The 19,882-nt window shown below is 38.6% G+C and overlaps 4 protein-coding genes across 6 annotated transcripts; 2 read left to right on the top strand and 2 right to left on the bottom strand.

The window, feature by feature from the left end:
* The first annotated feature begins 3,459 nt into the window (after positions 1–3,459).
* Positions 3,460–5,252, top strand: LOC6563442 (helix-loop-helix protein 13). 2 transcript variants are annotated; one of them, XM_032737405.1, is made up of 4 exons: positions 3,460–3,526; positions 3,705–3,889; positions 4,311–4,575; positions 4,700–5,252. In XM_032737405.1, exons 1-4 carry the CDS (start codon positions 3,480–3,482, stop codon positions 5,037–5,039), a joined length of 837 nt encoding a protein of 278 aa, XP_032593296.1. In that variant the 5' UTR covers positions 3,460–3,479; the 3' UTR covers positions 5,040–5,252. The 2 variants fall into 2 exon arrangements, with proteins under 2 accessions (XP_032593296.1, XP_043070968.1); XM_043215033.1 differs by having other exon boundaries at positions 4,311–4,590.
* Positions 5,253–5,537: 285 nt separating this feature from the next.
* Positions 5,538–8,453, bottom strand: LOC6563443 (growth hormone-regulated TBC protein 1). Of its 2 annotated transcripts, none has more exons than XM_043215073.1 (6): positions 8,328–8,453; positions 7,984–8,219; positions 7,697–7,919; positions 6,905–7,536; positions 6,736–6,848; positions 5,538–6,674 (listed from the first exon to the last, which is right to left on the bottom strand). In XM_043215073.1, exons 3-6 carry the CDS (start codon positions 7,723–7,725, stop codon positions 6,456–6,458), a joined length of 993 nt encoding a protein of 330 aa, XP_043071008.1. In that variant the 5' UTR covers positions 7,726–7,919; positions 7,984–8,219; positions 8,328–8,453; the 3' UTR covers positions 5,538–6,455. The 2 variants fall into 2 exon arrangements, with proteins under 2 accessions (XP_043071008.1, XP_032593355.1); XM_032737464.2 differs by having other exon boundaries at positions 5,544–6,674; positions 7,984–8,172.
* Positions 8,454–8,962: 509 nt separating this feature from the next.
* On the top strand, positions 8,963–10,029 carry LOC6564022 (MICOS complex subunit MIC27). The gene is made up of 3 exons (XM_001989467.2): positions 8,963–9,020; positions 9,084–9,258; positions 9,316–10,029. The coding sequence occupies exons 2-3, from the start codon at positions 9,128–9,130 to the stop codon at positions 9,860–9,862; spliced, it is 678 nt and encodes a 225-aa protein (XP_001989503.1). The 5' UTR covers positions 8,963–9,020; positions 9,084–9,127; the 3' UTR covers positions 9,863–10,029.
* A 1,386-nt stretch (positions 10,030–11,415) lies between these two features.
* LOC6564023 (serine proteinase stubble) lies at positions 11,416–15,397 on the bottom strand. The gene is made up of 8 exons (XM_032737232.1): positions 14,846–15,397; positions 14,286–14,464; positions 13,897–14,225; positions 12,860–13,241; positions 12,557–12,746; positions 11,829–12,126; positions 11,612–11,761; positions 11,416–11,550 (listed from the first exon to the last, which is right to left on the bottom strand). The coding sequence occupies exons 1-8, from the start codon at positions 15,382–15,384 to the stop codon at positions 11,416–11,418; spliced, it is 2,202 nt and encodes a 733-aa protein (XP_032593123.1). The 5' UTR covers positions 15,385–15,397.
* Positions 15,398–19,882: the final 4,485 nt, after the last annotated feature.

Below are 19,882 nucleotides of genomic sequence, written 5' to 3'. Positions count from 1 at the left end.
TTGCTTTAAACAGCTCAAACAGCCTCAACGAATTGTGGTCGAGGGTTGGGGGTGCGACTGCGGAATAGGGCTGGGGTGGGATTATCCTGCGTCAAAAATGCCCGCTGCTTGCTGGTCGTGTGTCAGCGCAGAAATTCACAGAAAAATTTGCTCTCTGCATTTCTGATGTGGATGCAAAACGCTAATCGATATGTTCCAGACCCAAGTTCCTGGTTCAGGCAACCAGAGACTGGGTTAGCACAACGGTGGTGTGTGAGTGTGTTTGATGGGTGCTGCTCCAGTTGAATACTCCTTGACACTATCAATCTGTTTTGTTGATTCTGTTGTTGTTGTTGTTGTTTGCCAACCCTTGAAGTAATTTTTTTTTAAATGATGGGACAGCGCTTGGATTAGAGATAAAAATTATATTTTTATCATGGGAATTTGAGCTGAGTGCTCTACTATATTGAGCGAAAGGTTTAAAATACCTTACTTTGTTATTCTTGACTTATTGGCAGATTTTATATTATATAAGAAAACTTCATTTAGTTTTTTATAAAATAGTCGTAAGTCTACGATTAAAGTTGCAGTTGCTGTTTAATGTTCGAGGCTCAATCGATTGTGGCATTATGCATTTATGCATTTTATTTGCACATCTTCAAAATTTAAATATACTCTAATACTTTAAATATATTTTATGTTTTGTTTGAATTTAGCTTCCGAACTTACGATTAATAACATTTTCATGTATTTTTTTTATTTGATTCCCATTACAACACCTAACTTTTCATTTGCTAGGCACAATTAGACTTTGGTGGAGCTATATTATTATATTTTCCCCTATCTAATTATTTATTATTTTTAATATTATGAACAACAACACTGAATAGTCATACGTACACCCAACACCCTATACAAAGACTGAATTAAGTAGATAAGAACATATCGACAAAATTATTATTAATATCGAAAATATCATTTCATAATTAATAATTTTATGAATAAAATGAAGAAATAAAATAATTATAAATGGTTTCCATAATATCAAGTAGAAGACATTAGCTTTAAAAATATTACAAGCTGAGTACCTGAATAGATGTGAAATTATTGTTCTCAAATTGAAAAAAAAAATGTAACCCATTTCAAAATAAATGTATAAGCCCAATTATTATGTTTGGCAGGCTTAAAGCCGACAAGTACGATAATATGCAAATCAAATGAGTGTATATTATTTATTTCCGTTTGTTCCCACAGTCGGTCAAGTCCAAGTGGAAAGAAGTGTGGATTGGAGATTATCGCCTTGCTCTCGGGTGCACTCGTTTGAAATGCGATAATTTAATTGTGGTCCAATGACATATCCGCCGCATTCTACCAACAACAACAATAGCACTACCAACAACAACAACAACAACAGCTAGTATAGTAAACTACCAGTCATCGGGGGTGGCTGCAGCGATTGCAAAAGTTAAATTAACAATCGTGTTTACATTGGTTTGTAACAAGATTTCACTTAAGGATGTCAGCTTTGGGCTCGTATTCGTACACATATATTCAGGATATAGGCGCCGGGGCACTTACCCTGCATCAAAACTGATTACTGTCATCAGCTTTGTGCCGCGGAGTGTGCGCCGGCGCGTGCGACGACCAATTTGACTGGTAATGAAAAGGTTTGCGCATCCGCGTCCGCCCTAGCATATTGTCTGGCACTGTTCGACTTTTGCCGGCGCTGGTTTTTCGCGCCTCGGGGTTACAGCGAGCACACGACCTGGTCGCCTGCCGCTGGGCGGGGCGAGAACTCTGACGTAGCTAATTTGTGCGTAAACCAAAACATCAAATAAACATAATTCAATTTCAACAATTGCCCTGTTTGTCTGGCGTTGACAATTTTGCGGTTTCAAGTGGTTCCCTTTCAGCTACAGATATACACAACAGCAATGTATACGTAGGACTGACACTCTATGCAGATAGTGTAGCATTTGTTTAATGAGCCGTGAATCTTTACTGTCCGCTATCGGCAGTGGTCTAATTGTTTTGCAGTTTTGCGCTCAATTTGAGGTCTCGTGGGAATCTCACAGCTTCGATGAACCCTCTCGTGTCTCGTGCCCAGAATGTCAACAGGTTGGATCACGATCAGCTCTGCCGCCACTATGTTGATCTCACATTACTAACAGTCCATGTTACTTGTTGAGAACCTTGTGACGCATATGCCACTAAACTAAGCTGGATTCCATGTGGGTAAAGTTCGAGAGAGATATGCAGAGAGTGATTCTCTCTCAGCGGCCCCCTTATTCTGTGCGTACGTACAGAAAGCTGACAGGCGCACAAACATGGCTGCTGCCTGCTGTGCGAAGTATAATGGCAAAATGTCAAAAACAGGTGAAGCAAACAATATAAGCTTGGCAACGTAATCAGTTATAGAGACTACAAAGCACACTTTACATGCATTGAGAAGAGTTTTAACATAATAATAATAATGTTATAAATTTCGATTAATTACATTTTAAAGATTTATACTCAATCAATTTAAAAAAAATGTATCAGAAATATGCATTTATGGAAATAAATGTTTATATGATTTAACATAAATAAATAAAATATAAGATTCAATTATCAGCTTTTTAGTTTCATTTTTTTAATTCCAATTCTGTAAGTAATAATTTATCACACGAATTAGTGCAATAAATATTATCTTAATTACTACCTATATAGTATATATATTTCTTAAATCTAGCTTTAATTAACTCGCGTAATGTCTTAGGTTGTGTTGTTTATATAGAATTTATATGAAACTATTATGAATGTGGTTTATGTTTTATTTTTATACAATGATTAGAACAAAATTTACATGACTTTCAACTTACACTGTTATAAATGATTCCTTTTTAATATACTTTTCCTTTATAATAAATCAAAATGTCCAATGTGATTAAGGAACATTTCGTGTTATTTTTTTTTTTTTGTTCAAACCAAGTAATATAACTATTTTAAAAATGTTTCAAAGTGAGTAAAATACAGATTTAAAAATTAGGAATATATATCACATATATATATATATATATATATATATATATATATATATATATATATATATAATAAGACATACCCAGATCAAAATAATAATTTTAATATGTCAGACTAACTATGTAAATTAACTTCCAATAAAAATTGGTCTCCTTGAAGAGATATGCCCTATAAATTTCTCACAGCTTACGCCGTGAAGTCGCTTTGCACGAAATCACCCTGTAGTACTTGACAAGCTCCGCCCACAGAATCCGGGCGAATAGTTGCAAGGACGTTTAGGGGTTGATGATACCAAACACATTGCAGACCCTGGCAGAGTTGTGGCAATTCCAATTGGATCTGACTCTGCTATAAAAGGCACAGAATTCCCAGGAGATGAGCTCATTACACATTTTAACTTATTGGACATCGCAAGCGCGTCTATTAAATATACTCAAAAGTATAAAAGCAAAGAAGTTTGCAAAATATAAGAAAATAAAATGTCGCGCAATCAATTACCAGATTCGTCCTCCTCCCCACCCATAAGGTGAGACAAAAATAGTGAAAATAGAGAAATAGATATTAAATACATAAAAATATAAGATTGTTACTTCAAAGAAAAAGCTTAAATAAGAAACTTAAATGAGTTTTCCCAAATAAAATCCAAAAATACTTTCCGACGGCAAGTTTTATTTGTTACTTTAAATTTTACATTTTCTTAACAGCCATTTACCCTATCATAACTTTGACGACGATCTAATTAATGAACTGCCCTCCTGCATCTATGCGGGTCAACATCAGAGTGGCGTCGGCGGTGCAGCTGGAGGCATTTCGTCTGGCGGTTCTGGTCTGCGTCTGAGCTCCAACAATTTGCGGCACATTCAACAGCATTACTTACAACACGGAAACGGTAAGTTTGCAGAGAAAGGAAAGATATATTCGATGCGCAAAAAAAGTAGCTTGTGGACATATAGTAAATTTAGAATATAGCAACCCAATCTCAACCAATAGTTTATTAGTCAGGATAGGTTGATTAATATAGCTCAATTAATAATTCATTGTTTCTAAGAAAGTTGTATGATATACAATGTTTACAAGATCTCGGAGAAAAATACAGCTTTTGAATACAACTTTCGATACATTTGAATAGTTCGAATGCCCTTAGATATATCCGACTCAAAAGTATGCATTGCCTGCGGCTAAAAATTATTCATACCAAGTTTTTAAATTAGAGCCAAGTGAAGAAATTAAATGAGTGAACAGAATAAAAAAAAAAGTGTAAATAAATACATATCCTAAGTAGCAGTTACATAACTTTATAATATTTTCAGAAAACCTGCTGGACTCCTCCACTAATACCAACACACTGGTGGGGCTCAATTCCAATAGTGCCACGCCCATGATGTGCAATAGTCCAACAGCTAGCAGCAGTGGGGGTGGCGGTGCTGGAGGTGGAGGCGGTGTAGGTGCAGGTGGATCATTAGGTTCTAGCACGGGAGCGGGACCATCGAATGCTAACTATGGTGCAGCTGCTGCTTCCAGCTACAAGATCCAAAGACAACAGGCAAACGTGCGAGAAAGGAAACGCATCCAGAGGTCCGCACCTACTGGGTACACTAAATGGTCTTTTCCATTTCACACTTAGTTAAACCCTGCACTCTGTGGGTCAGCCTACTAATGAGCATTTCTATGTCTCTTCTCTTTCTTTTGCGCTCTGCAGTAGTATCAATTCCGCATTCGATGAGCTGCGGGTTCATGTGCCCACATTTCCATATGAGAAGCGTCTGAGCAAGATTGATACCCTGCGCCTGGCCATTGCCTATATATCACTATTACGGGAGGTGTTGCTAACGGAATACGACCCGCTCACATATGTGGAGAAGTGCCTGCGTGGTGAGATCAAAGCGGATCGGGCTAATTGGAATACGAGCGATCTAACGGCTCGCCTCTCCTGGATCAATTGGGAGAATCTGGGAGTGCATCCCGGGCGTCGAACTTTGCTCACATCGCTGGCATTGTCCTCGGAGCCAATGTGTGGTGCACATTGTGGCATGCCATAAGCGCATTATATACAAATTTGTCTGCGATTGGATACATAGACTAAATCAGTGTTTATAATTGCAATCGTTTAACAATGAATATTCCAAATATTCCAAGTGGTAATCAAATTAGAAGCTACGAACGAAAAAACCACTATAAATATTGATTAATATTCTTTGAAATCGATGTTAAATTACAAGGTATGCTATAGACATGGCACAAGAGAAAACAAATTTAAATGGAAAATTTTAAACCAGTTGGTAAAAAAACAGGTAAAGAAAATCGAATCATTTCAACTATTCCATATATGCCCCACAAGTACCACAAGTCTGATTGTGCGTACTAAATTAGGTCCATTTATGAAACTCCAAAAAGTATGCTATGTTACCCATATTCAGCTGGACTGTTAATCGCAGTTAAAATACAAAATAACCAATAAATGTCTTCCCAGTATGTATGCTAATCAACCATGTATCTATATCTTAATAAAATAAATTTTTATAAGAAAGACAATCTCATTTTCTAACAAAGAGCAATAATATTTATTTAAAAAGCATTTTAGTTGCACTAAACAAACGACGACACTTTGAAGCATTTTTAGTTTGTGTTTGTTTGCTAGTTCGTTGTTTTGCCTAAATGGCAGACATACACTGTGTATACATTTGTTAACAAATCAATTCCTTAAATTATATGTCAAGATATACGTATAGTATCAGTGTAGACAGTGAGTATTTCTACGACAAACTATAAATACATATCTATATAGTAAACAGTTATAGTGAGTTCTGTGTTGGTTTCTTCTTTCGTTTGTTTCTTGTTTGTACATAGCGAGCAACTAGCAGTTAGGCATTTCCAACTATATAACAATTTAAGCGCCATTTATAAAATACATATTACATGTATAATCTAGAAATGTACTACGCACGTAGCGACATATAAAGTGTATACATATAAAAAAAATAAATACTTCTTTGATCAACAAGAGAATTAAATAAAACGCAAAATACGCATGAATGAATACATTTACAAACATACATTATCAACATCATTTTTGTGTATGTAGCGTATAGGCGGAAAACATATTTTAGATTTGTTAGTTTTGAATCTTCTTTTTTGGCAACAACTACGTCTACTACTAATAAATACACCCAATTGAACATATGTGTGTATGTCGTTAAATATGTTTGTTTATCGAATTGGAATTTGACTTTGGTATTTCATATTTAGTTTTGTTTCGAATAATACTCAAAATACATTGACTACAATGAGGCTATACAACAAATACACAAAATGTTACATACAAGTATCTACTAAGCTTTGGACACATTTAAGCTACATCTCTAATAATTGAATTTTACGATTGCTTCCTTTTGTTTTTGTTCTGGTTTGATACTATGTGGGTCTTTGTTTCCATTGGCCTGTCTTTGATTGGTTGCTTAGTTTCCATTTAGTACGGATACTTTCCGCAAGCTCTCAATTTCGTTGCGTTTCAAACGCAAAGCAAACATAGATTCTATAAAGCTATGGCAGTTGGTGACTATGCTATCCTTTATCATAAGTTCGCGAAACAGATTTGCCAGAGTCGCGATCTCATTGCAGTTCAATATTGCACTTTTGTGTGTCGTAAACAAGGCCAAAGCTGCACGAAATATAATCTAAAAAAAAAGCAGTTGGTAAACATTAGTCAAAGACCATTTATACTGTAAGTTAACTTACCTTATAGCCCTCGGCGAAGACACAATCCCATATTCGTAGGACAGTTTCCACGGGGAGAACCTCTGCGAATATGCAGATGAACCACTTACTGGCTATCACCGCATAGGGCAAGCCTGTAATTAAAAATAGTATTTATATGGTTCCATATAATAGAGTGTCCAAAACTCACCCAAGTCTTCCAGATGCCGATTTACTTCCGGTATACGCCTAATCACCAGCTCTCTAAATACAGCCAAATCACGCAAAAGATTGGCCATATTATGTGAATGATATTGTGGTGTAATTTGCTCAACTATATACTTAAGCAGCCAAAAGGACTTCTCCTCATCTTTGGTGACAATGAGCAGTAGTCCGGCTATATAATTAAGACCCTGGCAGTAGCCAATCTCACGATTATGGTGTGCATAGGCGCAAAGTATGTTGAAGAGACGCTCCTTTTCTAAATCGAAGTTGATATTGTCGGGAAAAGTACGAGGTAGATCGATTGATATGGAATCGCTTATTTCCTTATTAAAATGCTGAATATTTAATAAACTACTATATAGATTGGGCTGTTTTTTCATTTGCACATCGGCTCCAGTAATTGCCATCCAAACATTGGTTCGATATGGCCCCGGTATACCCTTGCGAATATATCGCTTTAGCGTCGGACTGAGCAGGCTGAGATCTGGATTCTGTTTCAATAAAGCGTCCCATTTGATGCGTCGCCGCGTCAGTGTTTTTAAGTAACTATCCATGAACTTTCCATAGGCCTTGTAGTCGAACTTATCGCCCCGCTTGAAGCCATACTCGTCCACATCGCTATACGACAGTGAAGACATTAAATTATTAATTAGTTATAAAACAAATTCATAATTAAATCATTATCAACAATGACAAAAAAATATATATAAAATTAATAAGTTAAAAATTACTTTACAACTCAGGGTCATATTATGGGGCATCGCTTTTAACCTCTTACCTAAATTTAGAGCCTGCTATCGCATCCATATGAAATTATGACTAGTATTATTGCTCAGTTAAACTTGTAAATGTTTGACGGCTTTTTGATCCGTAAGTCAGTTGAAGTTGTTGCTGTTGCTCAGTTGTTATTTTTGGTTCATGGCCCCCATTAATTGCTTCTTAGAATTGTGCGCACGTTCACCGCTTCCGCTGTCTGTTGCTGCTGCCGCTGTTGCGTTTAACTGCATTAATAAATACTGTTAGTTAGTTTGACTTCATTTATTTATAAATGCCTAAGTCACCTACTTTACTTCGTGTGTCCTTGAGAATTTGCTATTACGTGCGCTAAGCACTCTGCTATTGTTGTAGGCGTTTTTAGCGCGCTTCGGGCACTGATAACAGCAGTGGGTGTCAGGTGTTGTGAAATTATAATCACTTCGCTTCGACTTTCACTTTGAATGCGCTGCGGCTACAGGGTTTCTTGTTATTGCGTTCCTTGGATACATTCAATTGGTTTATTTATTACTATTTTTATCTTTGCACTATTTTATATTTGAAGCAAACACAAATGTTAATGTTATGTTATACAAATTGTAGGTGTACTAAAGATTAAAACAACAAAATTATCGCTTATAGGTGTTGCCACTGACCTGCTGCCATCACATTAAGTACGTTCAAAGCTTTTGTTTCATTTTAAAAGCAAAGTAGGATTTTATTATTTCATTATTATTCAACTTTGCTTTTCTCGCGAGTCGCGAGACTCAACTAACAGCACAACAGTGTCTTCTTCTTTCACCCGCCTATGGTAACCCCAATAATAACAGCGATGTAAAGTAATATATTAACATTTGCTGTTAAACACTGCTTTAACTGTGCGCGTAATTGAATTGTACATGAGCAGCCGTTATACACATTCTTTTTAATCAAACGGTTGCTTTGATAAACTTCGGTGCAAAATTAGATTTATTATGTTTATTAACATAGTTTCATGGTGCGACTTGGTAGTTGATTTTAAAAGAAAGTGCGAGCTATAGCGTTGCCATCGTAATTCAAACTGTACACATCTTTGTCGAACCGTATCGCAGATGCATTAAGAAATCGAATATAAAAATCATTACTTTTCCGTACATTTATTTTATTTAACGAGCTGTGTACTGTTTTAAAACTTTAAAGATTTTCTCCCTTGCTAATTTGAAATAAACTAAATCAGCTAGTTACTAACTTTAAATACATTTTATTGCCGCAGCGTTGCCAGATGGGCTCAAATGTCAATCAGCTGTGTGTGTGATCAAGCAGTCGTACCGTCTCGTTGACACATTATGCAATGTATCAAACAAACTGAGGTAATAAAAGTTACATTTCGATCAAACTAAAAATTCCGGTCAGCTTATTCGTTCAATTTGCAGTCTCTTTTATAAGCTCAACCTTAGGCTAACTACAAATAAAAGAAATGCTGCGAAAAGCATCGATGCTGACTGCAGCCGTCGCTGTTGGCGCGGCCACAGTAAAGCCACAAACGAACGACTCTATGGTTTGCAAGCCTAGCGACTTACCGATTTACGGTTCCTTGCGGACGCCAGCGTAAGTGTATAGAGTATAATCTAAATTGTATAATTCAAACTTCATCGCCATTTGCAGTCCCCAAAGGGTCCAGGAACACACAAGAAGGGAGTCGTCGCTTCATAAATCGGTAGAGGAAGGCGTGCGCACCGTGCGCACTGAGATTCAGAATGGATACAAAGTAGTGGGGGATAGGACTGCGATTGTGAGCGATTATTATAATACAGCAAGGGAGCATACGCAGCGTTCCATCGATTTCCTCAATGAGCCGCAGAATTCTATACATCGCAGTGGCGCCATTGTGGTGGGTGGTCTTGCTGGATTCATATTCGCGGCACGTGGCGGTTTTTTCAAGAAGATCTTGTACACGACCATTGGTGCTGGCACCGTTGCATCCCTCTGTTATCCACACCAAGCGGAGGACAATGTGCGCATTGTGCTGTACGAGGGACGTAAAATCTTTGCCGTTGCATACAACTTCATCAAAGGCGTAAAGCCCGGCGAGGAGGTGCCAATCGAGCCAATTCAGAAGTTTCCCACAACGCTGAAGGAATTACAATTTCTGGCCTTAGATCTGTTCGATGAGGCAAAGGAAGCGCTCCTACCCAAGAAGAAGGAAAAATAAGTGATATGCACTTGCAAGCGAACGAATTGAGGTCCGTTTTTGTCTATAGGAATGTATACATGATAGTATATATATTTGCGATCATTATTACAGTTCTCTGTATAACTATTATGTTTGCATGTTTGTGCTGCCTGCAATAAAATCATGTTGCTTATCAAAAGTGAAAACCAATTTATAATATTTTTCCGACCAGATTCTTGCACCAATTTCGCTTTAACTTTATAATTTTGTTCGTTATTCACGAATTATTCAACTGGTATCAAAAGTCACTTCTGAAAAGTGAAAATCACAGAACAGCCAACATGTGATTTTTACGTACCTATCGATTGTGCCAATCATTCCATTGCCCTCAAGCTATACATCGGTGCTGACTGAAAAGTTAATGAATGAATTGAAATTGACGTTGCCGTTAACTGCAATTGTTGTGTACATCATTTACGCACTTGACTCACGGGAGTTGAAGACAACTGCGAATCAAATTGAAGCGTTTGTATTGAAGATTGTAATAATGATAATGCATAATTGCGGTGTGCTGTATATGTATCAATGTAATTGTCGCTGCGAGGGTACATCGATCAATAATGAGCATCAATTGAGAGACAGTCTAGACAGCTTTCAATTACTATAGTGTAAAGTAAACCAGCTTTAAAGCGATGGGAATCAAATAGTAAGTTTTTCTTTTATATTCTATCTATTTAATTGTACTGATTTCTTGTAGCCTTAAAGCAAATTTAAGAAATAATCACAGTGGTGTTTATAATTTTTTTTTTGAGAATTGTAATTGCCGGAAGTTGGAGTTTTATTTCAAAAATTAAAAAAAAAATGATACAAATATTTTATATTTAACATTTAGTAATATCTTCTCTCCAAAACCTTTAAAGCAAAGAATCGTTTTATAGCAACTAAAAATTACGATACAAATTTGTGGACAGCTCTGTATTCATTTCCGCTGAGTTTTCAACTTGGTTTGGGGAAAATAAAATTTTGCGGTTAAATTTTTACATACCTAAAACTTTTTTTAATATAAAAAGAAACATCTTTGTTAATTCAAAGTTCTTTGTTATCACTTTTACAATATTTTCAATCGATTTATTTGAGCTCATCTTTATAAATAAACTTGTTCTTTGGGCAAGATACAACATAATGATGTTTGTATGCGATTTTTTGTTATAAATTACATAGATTTATTTAATTGTTAAATATTCCTAGACTAAAATACCAACAACTGCACAATGAAAATGACTTTTTGTATATTTTTGTTACGGCTATATACAGATATCGATGCCATTATCTCATTAAGTACGATTCAAATTATGTTAGACAACTTAAGATCAGCCTACAAACAAATTTCGCTAGACTAACTTAGTGGGCTTGACTAAGAGTTCGGGAGGGCAAAAGATACGCACAAGTTCGGTCAATGCAAATTGTTAAATTGAAGCTAACTAAGCTTAAGATTCGTTTAAATTAAAATCACACAAACTTAAAGATACAAGTAATAAATTAAAACAATAACAAGAGTTGAGCATAGTTGATCATGACCATGCTGATCATCATCATCTCACATGCTCCAGTATCCAGGGCACAAATTTCGAGATGCGAGTGCAGACGCCAGGCAAATTGGCCTCGGCACAACCAATGCCCCAGGAAATGATCCCAGCCAGAAAGAAGCGACCATCCTGTGATTTGGCCTGCAAATGAAATCAGCGCTCAAGCAAAGCATAAATCTTGATGTATATATGGCTAGCTTACCTGCAAGGGCCCACCGGAGTCACCTTGACACGAGTCCTGGCCACCCGTTTCATAGCCAGCGCATAGAAAAATGTCTGGTATGAATTCCTGGCGACCGGCGCGCAGAAACATGGACTTGCAATTGTCATTACTCACAATAGGCACCGACACCTGTGATAAAATGCAAATGCAAATGTGAGCGGGACTGGCAAAATTGAGACCAGTCGCATGCACTTACCTCCTGCAGCACCGACGGCAGCGTACCGCCCTCACTGAGACGACCCCAGCCGGTGACGGTGGCATTCATGCCAATCAGTAGGCTCTCCGTTTCGGGCAGACAAATGGGACTGACATGCGGCGCAAATTCGAGCGGTTGCTCCAGCTTCACCAGCGCCAAATCATACTCGTACGTGAAGAAATTGTATTTGGGATGTACCACCTTCTTGGCCACGCCGCGCTCAATGTAAGGCAGCTGCTCCTGCACATGCGAGAAATCGTATTCGCCCACGCGTATGCGTATCTGTGAGATGAGCAGACTGCAAAGAGAGAGAGAGAGAGAGTGGTAGAGACAGTGAGCGTGTGTAGTAGTTGCAGCGGAAATTGCAGTCAGTTGTGTTTTCTAGATACGGCTGCAGTCATACACAGAAAATAAAATCGCTAAAGAAAATGATTCAGCTAAAGTTAGAAGTTGTTCTCGAAATACACCGACTTTTTCCTTAGCTGACAATAAATTGAAATCAAAAAGTTTTTCCTTCACTTAACTCAAACTGGAGCAGCTATGTGGTAGATCAAAGGCTAGGAATTTGAATTGATTTTTTAGTTAAATTGCAGTTGTATGTCATATTTTACACTGGATTTGAGAACATTTGAAATTATCACACCACTTAAGAACTATTTGACTTCGGATTTTTTACTAAGTGTATATATTTTATTTTAATTTTTTTTTTTTTTTTTTAGTGTACTTACTCGTCTACACAGTGCCCCGCCGTTGCTATCCAGTTCTCGTTGATCAAAGCGCCACCGCAGCGATGGGTACTGGAGAAGCCAAAGAACGAGGTGCGTCGCACAGACACCTGCCAGGGCCAACGACCGAAGGCTGCGCTCTTGCCGCCCACAATGCGCGTCTCTGGACGCGTCAGCATCGGCACTCCACACTCTGCATATACATAATGTATGTATGTAGATATAGAAGTATATATGTATATGTATGTACACACAACAAATTGGATTGTGTCAAATGCAGTGGGCGTGGCTGTGCTTAATACTTACCGCTGCGTGCAGCCGAAATGGTCTTCACATGGCCCAGCATCGCTGTGCCGGCATCATGTGTGGAGGAGTCCGTTATCTCATTGGATTCAATGCCCATCGTGGCCGGCTGTTGTATTATGGGATGGCGTGTGGGCTGCTGCGCCATTGGACGATCGCTGCTTGGACTCGGACGCGGTCTAGTAGTTGATGCGGCTGCTGTTGTTCCTCCTGTTGTAGTTGTTGATGTTGTTGTCGTCGTTCCTGCTGCTGCTGTGGTGGGTCGCTGATAGGGCCTTGTGGGTTTCCTCGTAGTTGTTGTTGTTGTTGTTGTACCCTTTGTCGTTGTTGTGGTTATTGTGGATGCTGATGAGGACGACGTGGCTAATGATGTGGCCGGCGACAGCTGCAGGGAAGCCAAAAGTGGTAAACATTATGCTAATAGTTACCCAAGGAGCTTAAAATATTTCACATGCAAAGAATCAATTTTTCATTCCATTGCGAAGTCTCGAAGGAGGTGAAAACAATTGTATATTACGCAAGTCGACGTTGAAGTACCCTGACCAAGATAAAAACACAAATAAACTTCAAAGAACTAAATATGGATTTGAAAAAATATGGCATAGATTGCATGCATGCTTAGCTTGCTAAAATGCAATATGCTTATACAAATTATTGGACATTCTTTTGATACATTTACCCCATCTAACAAGGCACATAACCACACACCTCACAAATGAACTTATTGAGTTCGTCAGCATCGTTGCCGCCAGGGGCAACAAGACAAATCTTACATCAGCTTTGGCTCTGGCTTTGTGGAAACAATAAAATGTCCCCCAAGGCTCTGGCCGCAGTCAGAGCATCGGAGCATCAGTGAGCATGAGTTGATCGAGGAGTAAATGACCTCGTCGCTTGTTTGTTTCGCTTTCGACATCAATGCATCACACAGACACACTCGGATCGAATGAGAGAGAGAGAGAGAGAGAGACAGAGAGACCGGCACAGAATGAAGAATTGTGGCAAGCACTGGCAACTGTGATGGGAGTCGCGTATTTACATACCTGAGGTCTGGTCGGTGTGGGTTTGGGTTTGGGCTTAGGCTTCGGTCTCGTCTGCGCCGACAGCATCATTGTGGTTGGCGTTGACGACGACGTCGTCGGCAGCGGCGTTAGCGGTGGCCGCTCGTAGACAATCGGCTTCTTTGTGGGCCTTGGCGGCTTGGAGGGACGCATGGGCGATGGTAAATTGATGATGCCGGGCTTGGTCCAGCCGGTGGGTCGCGGCTTGGTAATAAAGCTTGGCTCGGTGGTCATGTGCCAGTGTAGCTGCTGATGCAGCGACTGCGACTGCGACAGCGACTGCTGTTGCGTTGATGTATGCCAAATACTATCTGTTGGTGTAATTGTTGTTTGTTATTCGTTGTGAGTCCATAAGTCCTTCACAACAATGCAATAAGGCGCCATTCTATACTCACTTGAACTGGCTGTAGCCTGGCTAGACGCACTCTGCAAATCAGGCAATAACGTCGGTTTCGGATGCGGCCTGGACAATGTGCCCTGATGCACCGGCCCGGAAGGACGAATTACCAATGTTCCAGCGCCATGCGGACGCTCTATTGTTGTCATACCACTAAATATAGAAAAGGAACGTAGTGTTTATTAGGAATATATAGATGACTAATTGTGGAAATCATTTGGCAGCGTTTGAATACCTTTCCTATCATATCTCTATAAATTAAACAATCGTTTTCAATTCGCTTTAATCTCATATGTCATATTTCTCTAATTCATTAGTGTTCTAGTTTATATTTTGAAAATTCTGTAACTGTTGTGGCAATACTTCGATGTAATTTAATTTACTTTAAGCTTTCTCGTCGTGTATATGTTTTGGTCATAGTGTAAACATTAAAATTTTATGTTTGTAGAGAAATTAATTTGGAAAACTCAGCAGCGTAATGTATTTAAGCTTCAAATGAAAACGCATTTGAGCCGCCTTTGTTTGTTTACTCACCTGATTAGCGGCTTGTGCGGCTGCGGCGGTGGTCGCGGCCTCAGTGAGAGGGGCTTGGTGGGTCGCGTATAGGAGAAGGCTGTGTGTGGCAACACAATATTTTCGGTGTAGTTGTGAGCACAGCACGAGCCAAACATGAACGAGTCAACGCACATACCCACGTGCTGCCCCTCGGACTTGATACACTCCCAGACGAACATGCAGGTGCCCTCGATGCGTCCAAAGGAACACGGTTTTGGGCTTATCTTAAAGTTGTGGCTGCGCTGCAGATCCACTGGCGTATAGTAGCCATCAAGGCGATGTGGACTGCGATAGAAACTAGGCAACTGGGACGTTCTGCCCTCATCATCATTTGTGGACTCGTAGTCAAAACTGTTGCTGCTGCTACTGTCCGGTGGTGTGATAAGCGCCGCTGTCGCTGAGGCAAGGCAATTGACTAAGATTAAGCCTACTAATACTTCTACTATTTGGTGTCTGCTGCTCCTCGCCGATATCGCTGCAGTTGCTCTGTTGACTAGCCAACGCTGTTTGGGCCACATCTTCGATGCTGTGGATCTGCAAAAAAAAAAAACAGACACACAAAAATTAAAAAAAAAACACATGGCAATTTAGCATTAGACATGTAAGCTGCCGGAACTGCATGAGAGCTGGACATGTGGCAGTAGCCGACCATACCCCCAAAATCATCCCAGATCCCCTTTGCCTTATGCTCCCTACTAATTAGGTGCACTTGTCGCATGTTGGGCACTCCAAACAACAGCAACAGCAACAACCACAACTACAACTAAAAAACGGGCACGTCGCCTCGACGATTTCTACTCTTTATGATTACCAGATGTGGTTGCTGTTGTCGTTGCAGTTACAGTTGTAGTTGAAGTTTTTATTTATATATATATATATATATAGTATACATATAGTTTTTTTTCGCTGTACTGCAGCCAGCCAGTGACTGGTTTAATTACAACTTTTCACTTTTGCCTCATAATCAGTTTTTGTTTTGGCGCAACGCGAAAAAAAAAAAAATAGTGATAGAAAAAATTTATTGTGATCGCACGAATATGTTTTACAGCTAGACGACGACGACACATGCTACAATTAATAATCACATGTGGCAAGACAAAGCACCCGTAGTCAGACGTCAGAGACTTGCATCCCAAGATGGGCCAAGAGCTCATCAAAGCGGAATCATTTTGAAATTTAATTAAAGTTTACTCAATTCCACCGCATAGAGCACACGCCATCAAATTAGATGTTTGCGTTTCGCCTGATGCACCAAACACCACAAGCCACCCACACTCATACTATAGCCCGAGCTGGTAACATCATACGTTGTTTACCATCCCACCCAGCCCCCCGGTTGACAACTTACCTGTGTCTGAGTCTGATTAAAGTTGCTTGCTTCATCGGTAACGTGCCGGGCACATGTCTGGAGTAGAGTAGAGAAAAAGCAAAAAATTTATTGTTAGTTTTTTTACTCGAGTATGTTGAGTGGAATCTTGCAGAGGTATAATTATTAGATAACTATAGGTACATACTTCTATATGACCAGTAATGCATGCTCTTGGCCCTCGGCCATTGGCCGCGCAAACCCACCAATACTAATCTAAAGAAAGCGACGCACTCAATTACAAATCTTTGTAGACAGAATATTGTGGTAAAATTGATCGCAGAGGAATGCATTGAAAATACTGCAAATTAGACTTAACTCGATGGATTTGATTTATGTATACACATAACGTTTTTTAAATACGTCAATAAACTAAATGACAAAAGTTATTTATATTACCTTGTTATTGTCTACAATAGATCATCTTGCCCCTTGGAAAGTAACAAAAACAAATATAAAAAAGCCGTTACCGAAAAGAAAAAAAAAAACTTGAATGGATGATCTCTCAATACTTTATTTACTGGGACAAGTCTTTAAAGAATGATCTATGATGTATAATGAAGAATTCGTTTGAAGGAACCGAACTAGTTTACATATTAACATTGAATATTGAATAAAATTCCGATAATATAAGAAAATATGTATATTTGTACACATGCAGCTAATAAAAATTATAAAAAATTGTGATTTGCGCCATAATGATAATAATCTTGTTTAAATTAATTAAAATTGCAGCTTATTACAATAGCTTATATCGAAAACATTGGTGTTGAAATATGTGTGATTATTAACAATTATTGTGAACTATTTTCACAGTGGAAGTGTCTGAATTGATGGCAACGCTTATCGCAAATATGTCTGAATACTCGTTTATCGGTCGGTTCCCATCAACTTTATGCCTGGCATTTAAGTTGATGAAAATTATAGATCTATAAGGTGAAACCATAATTTTTATGCACGTCATCTGTAAACAGATGGAAACAACTGAAGATTGAAATTGAAATTCAGAACGAATGACTTTAATTTCAGTATTTCATCTCTCTTCGAATCTATTTAGCGATTGGCTGTCAATGGCTTCCTGATGCCATTACAACTGCTCAATGGATTACAAATTTAACCGCAAAATAGCAAAACCAAATTTCACTCTAATAACTTTATTTCACTTCGAAATGAAGACCAATGTCTGTCGGTCTGTCGCTCGACAATGGGAACTGGGGTTTGCCTGCCACACGCCAGTTATGAGCCATTGAGCGCCTGAACCGTTGCAAATTAATTTTGTTACGTTTTCATTTCCTCGACAAAACGATCAGTTTGGTTGCTATTGTTTTGGTTGTTTTTTGGTATCATGTGTTTTTTCTGTTTTTTTTTTATATAAGACAGACCCGAAAGGTAATTACCCCGTTTAAGCGGACTGAGAAGCAGAAGCAGCAGCCGTGGCAAAAGCAATCTTTTGTGCTAATGACTATCTTTTAGAGAATCCAACAAAAAAAAAGACTGGTAGCCACAGACTGACAAACGATCCGACAGTTCCAGACCCCAACCCTGGTGCAAGTACAGCCAAAGGCCAAATAATTTCAATAAAAATTGTTTTTTTTTTTTTTTTAACAAAGTATTAGAAAAATGCACCAAGAGGTAAACTTGTGAACGCGGAAAAGAGCACCGATTGAAGTATATACTGCGTATGGATCACAGACTATGCTGCAGTTGCAGCATCAGGCAACAGCCTCAGCTAGTTGCAAAGTAATTGTAATAAGAATTGCGCAATTTGCGTCAGTCACTTAACTCCAAAGGCTAAGGCTAAGGCTAAGGCGAAGGCTGCCAACTGCCGGCTGCAGTTTCAGTTGCAGTTACAGGTTCGATTGGGTCTGATGTGCATGGTAAAGTGTGGAAAAGTCACAGCCCGTTTGGTAAATGGTGGGCTGCCAACCTGACGGTCTCTTCTGCCCGGTAGGCGTTTTGTCAAACGACAGACGATCGACAGGCGACGGTACAGATGACAGGCCGCCCAGGCTAATGAAAAAGATAAACAACTGGATCACACAACCACTACGTCAACAAGAACAGCAACAACTGCAGTATAAAAGGAAAAAAAAAACACAGATTGGCCTCAAGTGATGTTGGGGCTTCTATCGCATACGTTAGATAGCACATGTCCATCTACAAGTCGACGTCGGCATCGGCATCTTTAGAGCCACTCTCTCGTTATAATCACAGCGCGTAACGTAAACACAATTTTTGAGCGGCTTCTCCATGTGAAAAACACATTGCTATAGGCCAGAAGACGACCACAACTGACCAGAACAGTGAGCAATAGAAGTCATTGTACCCATTAATCAATACCGATATTTCTAGGAAGCTGTAGTGATGATAGTTCAATAAATATTGGCAATTTAAACTAGATATATTATCTTACTAAAAATTCAAACTAACGAAGTCAAGACTAAAATACTATTATAAATATTACATTATTACTGTATTGTTGTCAATGCCAACCGTAATGCATCCGAAAATTAAAATATATGTCTATACAAAAAAATGACTAACTCGCAATTTATTATAAAATTCAATATTATTGTTTGCGACAAAATTCAGTAAGTTTGTATTTAAATAATTTCTTATATGAATACATTTGAATGTAAACGATGCTCATGCTTTTAAATTAAAAGATTTTATGTTTTGTAATTTGCATTTGTTGATGTCGGCTGATTTCATTCGGGTTGTAAATAAATAAAAGATAGACTATATCTGCCTGAACACTTAACAATTAATATGAATTCATTTTATAAAATAAGAATTTTTGTGTGTTCAATATAACCGATATGATTTTAATAACACGTCAACTAAGTTTGATGCAAATATAATCAGTATTTTGTATTTTTATGGATGAAGGTATATTAAAAAAGTTTGTCTGATTATGGGGATACAATTTATTATTGCCGAAAAATATTGTAAACAGATGAAAAACATTAAAATTTATTGATGCTTTAAAAATTAAATTAGTCACTTATCCTATTAAATCTCTCTTCCGAATCCTAACCTATTTTTCCTATTTTCAAACGTGTCCATTTTGTTGTGACTATCACTGTTCAGTCATCAACTGGCGCCTGTGTGTTTTAAGGCGGCATATTATCAATTATATGCGTCAACATCAACGGGGATCACACATACGCAATGTGAGCCCATAAGGGAACAGAGTCAAACGATGCCTCAGCGCTGGATATCGCTTTGCATGCACTTTCGACTTGAAGGGCGAACCAAAATAAAAGCAACACGTTTTCTAGCTGTTAGGTGTCATAGTTTGGGCCACAAACATAAATCACTTGTCTGGCGAGTGAGTGTCTCTGGTTTATTAACCTGCCTCGACTAATGGCCGGGCCCGTGCTATGCAAGCTGACGGCATCGCTGCACTTGAACTTTTGACTGCACCACTCTCAGACATCATACCCAAATGGGCAAAGCCCAGAGCAAGACCCAGGGAGTTGCTATATCTATTTGCTGTTTGTTGTTATTGTTGTTGTGGCTAGTTCTTCTTTTGTTTGTCTGTCTGTTTGTTTATGTATGGTTTTCAGCGTTTTTCCTCATTTAGAGCGACCCCGGCGGAACCTTTTGCCTTGTTCCCATTGTCCAAATATTTGCTTTTTTCTATGCAC

This window comes from Drosophila grimshawi, unplaced genomic scaffold (assembly GCF_018153295.1).
Source record: "Drosophila grimshawi isolate 15287-2541.00 unplaced genomic scaffold, ASM1815329v1 contig_311, whole genome shotgun sequence".
NCBI classification, from domain to species: domain Eukaryota; kingdom Metazoa; phylum Arthropoda; class Insecta; order Diptera; family Drosophilidae; genus Drosophila; species Drosophila grimshawi.
Note: the sequence above shows the minus strand (reverse complement) of the source record. Positions and strands in the feature narration are given on the sequence as shown.

Excerpts from the sequence above, each read along its gene's own strand:
- LOC6563442 (XM_043215033.1), top strand. The coding sequence starts at position 3,480 with ATGTCGCGCAATCAATTACCAGATTCGTCCTCCTCCCCACCCATAAG. Across the intron at positions 3,890-4,310 it reads TTACTTACAACACGGAAACG|AAAACCTGCTGGACTCCTCC; the intron begins GTAAGTTTGCAG and ends TAATATTTTCAG. Across the intron at positions 4,591-4,699 it reads CAGAGGTCCGCACCTACTGG|TAGTATCAATTCCGCATTCG; the intron begins GTACACTAAATG and ends TGCGCTCTGCAG.
- LOC6563443 (XM_043215073.1), bottom strand. The coding sequence starts at position 7,725 with ATGGATGCGATAGCAGGCTCTAAATTTAG. Across the intron at positions 7,537-7,696 it reads ATAGCAGGCTCTAAATTTAG|CGATGTGGACGAGTATGGCT; the intron begins GTAAGAGGTTAA and ends ACTGTCGTATAG. Across the intron at positions 6,675-6,735 it reads TCTTCGCCGAGGGCTATAAG|ATTATATTTCGTGCAGCTTT; the intron begins GTAAGTTAACTT and ends CTTTTTTTTTAG.
- LOC6564022 (XM_001989467.2), top strand. The coding sequence starts at position 9,128 with ATGCTGCGAAAAGCATCGATGCTGACTGCAGCCGTCGCTGTTGGCGCG. Across the intron at positions 9,259-9,315 it reads GGTTCCTTGCGGACGCCAGC|TCCCCAAAGGGTCCAGGAAC; the intron begins GTAAGTGTATAG and ends CGCCATTTGCAG.
- LOC6564023 (XM_032737232.1), bottom strand. The coding sequence starts at position 15,384 with ATGTGGCCCAAACAGCGTTGGCTAGTCAACAGAGCAACTGCAGCGATA. Across the intron at positions 13,242-13,896 it reads CCACACCGACCAGACCTCAG|CTGTCGCCGGCCACATCATT; the intron begins GTATGTAAATAC and ends GCTTCCCTGCAG. Across the intron at positions 12,747-12,859 it reads CATTTCGGCTGCACGCAGCG|AGTGTGGAGTGCCGATGCTG; the intron begins GTAAGTATTAAG and ends ATGTATATGCAG.